The 6,986-nt window shown below is 54.7% G+C and overlaps 1 protein-coding gene across 1 annotated transcript; it reads right to left on the reverse strand.

Moving 5' to 3' along the window:
* Positions 1-455: 455 nt before the first annotated feature.
* ODF3B (outer dense fiber of sperm tails 3B) lies at positions 456-2,042 on the reverse strand. The gene is made up of 6 exons (XM_047066424.1): positions 1,934-2,042; positions 1,503-1,758; positions 1,177-1,331; positions 909-1,030; positions 635-799; positions 456-536 (listed from the first exon to the last, which is right to left on the reverse strand). Exons 1-6 carry the CDS (start codon positions 2,040-2,042, stop codon positions 456-458), a joined length of 888 nt encoding a protein of 295 aa, XP_046922380.1.
* Positions 2,043-6,986: the final 4,944 nt, after the last annotated feature.

Raw genomic sequence — 6,986 nt, forward strand, 5'->3', positions numbered from 1 at the left:
AGGACGGCGGGTGGGCGGGGCCTCCCGGACAGGCGGGACTCTCGGCCAATGGTCGCCCCAGGCCCTTCTGTCTCGGCCAATCAGGAAGGCCCGCGGGCGCGCACCTTCCGGGACTTCCCGGGCAGGCCCGCCCGCGGAGCTCCGTGGACCCCAGCGCCCCGCGCCCGCGCGCGCCCCGCGCCCGCGCGCGCCCCGCGCCCGCGCGCGCCCCGCGCCCGCGCGCGCCCCGCGCCCGCGCGCGCCCCGCGCCCGCGCGCGCCCCGCGCCCGCGCGCGCCCCGCGCCCGCGCGCGCCCCGCGCGCGCCCCGCGCCCCGCGCGCGCCCCGCGCCCGCGCGCGCCCCGCGCCCGCGCGCGCCCCGCGCCCGCGCGCGCCCCGCGAACACACAGGGGCGGACACGCTGCTGGCTCGGGAGGCTTTAAGCAAACGTTTGTGGGGCCACGCCCGCCCAGCGGGTCAGTCATCCGCGTAGGTCAGGACCCGGGCCAGGTGGTCCGAGTGCCGGATCCCGAAGCTCCAGCCGCCGGGCTTGCGATGCTGCGGGCCCAGGAGACGGCGCTGACCTCGCGGGGCCAGGCGTCCAGCTCCGCGCCGGGGAACCCCGGGATTCCGACCCTCCTCCCCTCTCCCCTGACCCTTGACCCGGGACTCCAGACCCCTTGGTCCACGTTGTAGGCTGCGGGTCCCGGATTCAGGGTGTTGTCCTGGGGGAGTGAATTCCGCGCCAGCATCGAGAACTGGGGGGCCCGAGGCTTGTAGATCCCAGTGTTCACCACGTGGTAGGCGCAGGGACCCGGGGTCTGTGGGAGGGCAGCGGGGGCGCACTGGCCTTCACCTCTTGCTTCCTGACCCTCTGTGGCCCGCCGGGTGCACCCCGCGCTGCGCCGTGTCCCGCAGCCCCTCTCCCACCTTGCTGAGGTCCTCGAAGCAGCTGCCCACTGCGCTGCGGCCACAGATGGAGTAAGTTGGGGCCGAGACTTTACCGATGACACGCGGACCCAAGAGCGAGGGCACAGTGTAGGCCCCGGGGCCTGGGGAGGAGCCAGCAAGGGGTGGGGTCTGGGGCGGGGGTGAGTCTTCCTGGCCAGGCCAGGGTCTCCCCGCCGCAGCCTGGAGAGTGGTTCCCCGTCAGGGATAGGAAGGTCCACGGTGCTGGAATAGGCCTTTCTGGTCTCACCTGGGGTCTGCGGCCCCGCGTGGATGCCCCAGTTTCGGGGGGCGATGGTGTGCCGAGGCGCACTGGGGTACGTCGCGTTCCCAGCTCGTTCTGGGAAGTACCTGCCTGCGGGGCGGACCGGGGGTGTGGGCCGGGACCGGGACCGGGTTGAGGGCCTGGTGGGGACCCGGGTTGGGGGTCCTGGGACTGAGGTGAATCCGAGCCACGGTTTGTCAAAGCCCGGTGGGGCTTGGGGTTGAGATCCAGATGTGGAGGTACCGATTTTGGAGTGTTAGGGTACACGGGGAGGGGGCGTCGGGGCACAGGTAGGGGGTTCCCGGGTGGGCCTTCCCGGAGGCGGCTCTGCCCTGGGGAGCCCGGGGTCCCAGGGGTCCTGACCGGGTCCCGGAGTGAGGAAGGGCGCTGCGTGGCGCGGACGGCCGTAGATGGAGTAGGCGGGGGTGCCGTCGGGGCCGCGCACGGTCATACGAGCTGGAATCAGGTGGCCGGGCCCGGGGCCGCACGAAGTCTGCTGCGTGGGGAGGCGCGCGCCGAAGGAGAACGCCGGGGCGCGGGGCCGCGACGGGTCGTGCAGGATGTAGCCTGAAGGAGCGTCCCAGCGTCACCGCGGGCCCCCGCTGCTCCCCGCCCCGGGCACAGTGCACCGTATCCCTCCCTCCAACAGACTTCCCTCCCTTCCGTCCCGCAGCCGCGTTACGGCGTCCCCTTGCCGGCACAGGCCTCGGTAGCCCCTCCACACCCCGCCCGACGCCGGTACCGGTGTTCGGTGGCAGCATGTACTTGGGCCCCGGGCCTCTGTAGAGCGCTGCGATGGGGCCGCGGGGCCGGTGCGGCCGCCAAGGGCCGACCCAGACGTCCGAGCCCATGGCGCGCGAGGGTGGGGTGAGCTTACGGCCCGCGGCACCTGTGGACAGAAGGTGGCGGCCCCGGCCCCTCCACCCAGGACTCGCGCCGAACGCGCTTCTCCGCTCCAGCTCCTCCCGACTCCGGGGGTGGGGCCCATCCTGTATCCCGGGCGCCGGGAAAACAAACCGGAGCTTCCCCGGCTCGGCGGGGGGCGGCGGGGGGCCGGGCCGGAGCTTCAAGCCCCCAAAGTGAGTCCAATAGGGGTGTGTGAGCGCGCCAAGTTTGGACTCAGTCCTGGGGGGAAGGAATTCCCTGGGGTTCTGGGGGGCTGGGATATTTTAGGGGCATCCGGCCAAGACACTGGGGCGAGGAGGCGACGTGGGGAACCTGGTGCCCAGAGGGGGCTCCAGAGTTGATGCACTAACCTGCTCTTGTGGCTCCCGGCGGGGAAGGCGAGGTGGGGTGCCCGGATGCCTGCCCCCTCCCGGCCCGACTCTCAGACCCCATTGTGTCCAGGTTCCGCCTCCTGGCAACGGGGCTGACCGCCCCTTACCCCAACCTGGCTCCGCCCCCCGCAACCCAGCCCTGGAGGCTTCTCCGCGGAGTCGTCGCCGGTGCCGCCGCCCTGCAGGCAGGGCCTTGCGCCAGAGCGCTGGCCTGGCTCTTCGCTGGGCTTCAGTGCCCCCATTCCAGAAGTGTACGGCGCCCTGACAAATTCTCATCTAAAAACCACTGGATCAAAGAGAAACTCAAATGTGAAGTTACACGTTATGTAGAAAACATTGCAAAGGTAGATCCCTCATACCCAACTCCACAGGACATTGCTACAGCTGTGTTCAGTGGAAAACGTATAGCCTTAAATAACTTCATTATTTTTTAAAGTTTATTTATTTTGAGAGAGAGTGCTATCAGGGGATGGGCAGAGAGAGAGAGGGAGAGAGAGAGAATCCCAAGCAGGCTCTGCACTGTCAATACAGAACCGATGTGGGGCTTGAACCCAAGAACCCCGAGATCATGACCTGAGCTGAAACCAAGAGTCAGATGCTTAACTGACTGAGCCACCCAGGTGCCCCTAAATAACTTCATTATTAATGAAGGAAAAATTTAAGTAAAGAAACTTAGTGTTTATCTTACAAACAGAAAAAAAAAGCAATGAAGGAAATGAAAAGAATGTGTCCATTTTACCCAGCTCTGCCAGTCACCTGCCTACTCTCGGAAGGGGGCAGGGGATGAGAAGGAGTGCCCAGTGGTTTGTGGGAATTCTGGTCTTTGCCAAGGGAGCTCTGAGCCCAGTGTGGCATGGAACGTGAGGCAAGCTGGGGATTGCTGGGAGCTGCGCGTCTGGGCCCTCCAGGGGGGACCTGAGGGCCGAAAGGGAGAGGCAGCTAGAGGGTGCATTGTCTAAAGAGAATTTTAAAATAACACTGAGGGTGTGCCAAATTGATCAGCCTTTTATTATCCTTACGAGACCAGCAATTTTAAAGAAGGTCAGGGAGAAGATACTCCTACCCCACAAATCTTTTGTTAGTGGTTTAAAAAGATACTGTGGTTACTGTTGAATTTTAATAGCATGTATGTAAGTTTCAAGTTAGCAATTTTTATTATCTTTATTAAATGTTGTATTCTGTATGGAAGTTAATGCAGACTCCCTACAAGTTGTTCTTAGGGGACTCAGTGCCTCATGCTTGGACATTCGAAACGGCTTTTGGAGCTCAAGGGGCAGTTGTGTCTCCTCTCCCCGAGGTGACACATATTTCTCCTTTTAAGCCTTAGATTTGAGATGAGCAATGAGACCAGAGTGATTGCAAGAAGGAAGAAGAAACAGAACTCAGTTTTCGCACTTTTGCAATTCTGTGACCATTTGGAGTTTTTATTTGTGTTTAAGATTTTAAATAGTGAGGGACTCCTGGGTGGCTCAGTTGGTTGTGTCCGATTCTTGATTTCAGCTTAAATTGGTGAGTTCAAGTCTCGCATCGGCCCCGCTCTGACAGTGCGGAGACTGCTTGGGGTTCTCTCTCTCTCTCTCTCTCTCTCTCTCTCTCTCTCAAAATAAATAAATAAATTTAAAAAATTAAAATACTGAGATAGGGCAAGGTGTACTATTTTTGTTTGGTTGGTACAAACTTTATTTCATATGTGAAGTATTTTACTGAATTAGAATATTTTAAAAACAAAAATATTTTAAAATTGCTCATTTTAATTGCTAATTAAAGAATGAGTCAATAAAATCATTATTGCTGCTTATTAGATGATAATTTCTGAAAAGCATGTTGCAGGATACCAGAGGGGGGGTGTTGACAGAAGATCCCCCATAAAATCAGACACACCGGGTTGGTCCACCCACACGTGGGATCTGGGGTGCACTGAGCTGTGAGCTGTGGGCTTCCAGGGGCTCGCAGCAGCTTGGCCATCCAGGGCCAGCATTTGAGTGGGAACCGGGACCTGAGTGGGAAGTTCCAGGACTGGTGTGCACCCCTGTGCCCCAGGACTCCCCATCTGCCTGGGACTCTGCCTGGGCTCAGCCACCAGGTGCAGGAGCAGCGGCTGTAGAAAGACAGAAAGTCGGGGAAGGGTGAGCTCCTAGAATGTGTGGGCAGAAAATGAGGGCTGGGGGCAGGACTAGATTCCTGGGGTTAGTGGACAGTGATGGGACCTGGTTTTTCCTCGTTTGCCTTTGTTTCTTCAGCCAATGAATCATTTATTTCCCTCCTCCATGGAAATAGCCGGATTTCTACCCAGGATATAAGCGTGGTGCATCCAGCTGTAAGGAAAAAGCCAACCTATGCAGAAAGACACACAGCCAGAAGCAGAGCGCCCTGGACGCTTGTCTTATCCCAGAATGGGCCTGTCTTACCCACGCGATTCTGTGCCTTCCCGTATGATGACTTGACCAGTCCTCATTCGTAGATATTTGGGTTGGTTCTGCAGCTTCAGATTGTGATCCCAGGTACTCTGAATTCTACTAAATTAATCTTCATAAGTTTACCCAAATAGTTCTTTGGGATAAACTTCCTAATGTGGGACTGTGGGGTCAAGGGGATGACGATTTGGCGAATGTTGCCTAATTGCCGTCCTCAGAAGTGCAGCCTCCCTAGAATGCTCGCCAGTGAGGGTGCTGACTGAGCCTCTTGCTTGCTGTTGTGTCTCCAGTGGGTCATAAATATTTGATGAATAAATAGATTAATTTATACTTTCTTCAATGAATTGTGTTTCTTTTTCTGTACACCCTAACCAGTGAAGGTTAAGATCAACCTTTTATTTTTCTTTTCTTTATTTTATTTTTTATTTTTTTTTTCAACGTTTATTTACTTTTTTTGGGACAGAGAGAGACAGAGCATGAACGGGGGAGGGGCAGAGAGAGGGAGACACAGAATCGGAAACAGGCTCCAGGCTCCGAGCCATCAGCCCAGAGCCCGACGCGGGGCTCGAACTCCCGGACCGCGAGATCGTGACCTGGCTGAAGTCGGACGCTTAACCGACTGCGCCACCCAGGCGCCCCTAAGATCAACCTTTTAAATAGAGCCAAATATATTCATAGAGCATGTATTATGTGTCAGGCACTATACTGAGTACTAATTTACTGAAATTATTTTATTTAATCCTCACAGCAAAGTTGGAGTAAAGCGCTATTATTTATTCCAATTTTACAGATTAGGAAACTACATGAAGGCATGAAGGGCTACATGCCTAGAGAGCGGTGGAACTGAGATTCAGATGCAGACTATCTGGCTCTCACACTCCAGACCCTTAATGAATCACACTGCCTCTATGCCTTGGCCTTGGCCAGTCTGATGTGAAAATAAGGTCTTGTTTTGTTGAGATTTGCATTCGTTGGTTCTTAGGAAGAATGAACGTATTTCATGTATTTATTGGCCATATACATTTCGACAAACTGCCTGTTCACGTGTTTCTATCAAATTTTCTGTTGTTTTTCTCATATTTTTCTTATTGATTTGTAAGACATTTATTTAAAATATTTTATTTTCTGATTTTTATGTAAACATTTTTTAAGGTTTATTTTTGAAAGAGAGAGAGAGAGAGAGAGACAGAGCATGAGCGAGGGCGGGGTAGAGAGAGAAAGACACAGAATCTGAAGCAGGCTCCAGGCTCCAAACCGTCAGCACAGAGCCCAGTGCGGGGCTTGAACCCACAGACTGTGAGATCATGACCTGAGCCGAAGTCGGAAGCTTAACCACTGAGCCACCTGGGCTCCCCTAAAAGATTTTATTTTTAAGTAATCTCTACACCCAATGTGGGGCTCAAACTCACGACCCTGAGATCAACAGTTGCACGCTTCACGGACTGAGCCAGCCAGCACCCCAAGACATCTTTATGTTACATATTTAACTTTGGGGGTCATATGTTTTCCAGATTTGTAGTTTTTCTTTCTATTTTGTTATTGGTAATCTTTTCCTGTACAGAAAAAATATGTTTTTATATAGTCCAATATGTCAAACGTTTCCTTTTGGGCTTCTAGCTTTGGGCCCAGCAGCTCAACACTGGAACACTGTTCTCTTGTTTATCCTAGCACACACACTCACACACACAAACCTGTGATTTCAAAGTTTTCATCATTTGGAATTTATTCTGTGTGTAGTTTTTTTTTTAATGTAAATAACTTTATTTATTTATTTATTTATTTAATGTTTATTTTTAAGAGACCAAGGGAGCATGAGCAGGGGAGGGGCAGAGAGAGACACAGAATCGGAGGCAGCCTCTGGGCTCTGAGCTGCCAGCACAGAGTCTGATGTGGGACTTGAATTTTTGAACTGTGAGATCATGACCTGAGCTGAAGTCAGATGCTTAACCAACTGAGCCACCCAGGCATCCCTATTCTGTGTATAGTATGAGGGAAGAATATACTTTATTGTCCTGTCTTCCAATACCATTTTTCAAAAAAACATCATTTCCTTGATTATTTGAATTGCTAACTTGATCATATACTAAACTCCCCTAGGTTTGTT

This window comes from Lynx rufus, unplaced genomic scaffold (assembly GCF_022079265.1).
Source record: "Lynx rufus isolate CCGP_SWC_20201006 ecotype Redwood Valley unplaced genomic scaffold, mLynRuf1.p SCAF_7, whole genome shotgun sequence".
NCBI lineage: Eukaryota > Metazoa > Chordata > Mammalia > Carnivora > Felidae > Lynx > Lynx rufus.

What these genes read in the sequence shown, in the direction of transcription:
- ODF3B (XM_047066424.1), bottom strand. Translation starts at nt 2,042, where the DNA reads ATGGGCTCGGACGTCTGGGTCGGCCCTTGGCGGCCGCACCGGCCCCGC. An exon ending in CGCGGGGCCGCAGACCCCAG is followed by an intron (nt 1,031 to 1,176) that starts GTGAGACCAGAA and finishes GCTCCTCCCCAG; the next exon opens with GCCCCGGGGCCTACACTGTG. An exon ending in TCTGGAGTCCCGGGTCAAGG is followed by an intron (nt 537 to 634) that starts GTCAGGGGAGAG and finishes CTGGGCCCGCAG; the next exon opens with CATCGCAAGCCCGGCGGCTG.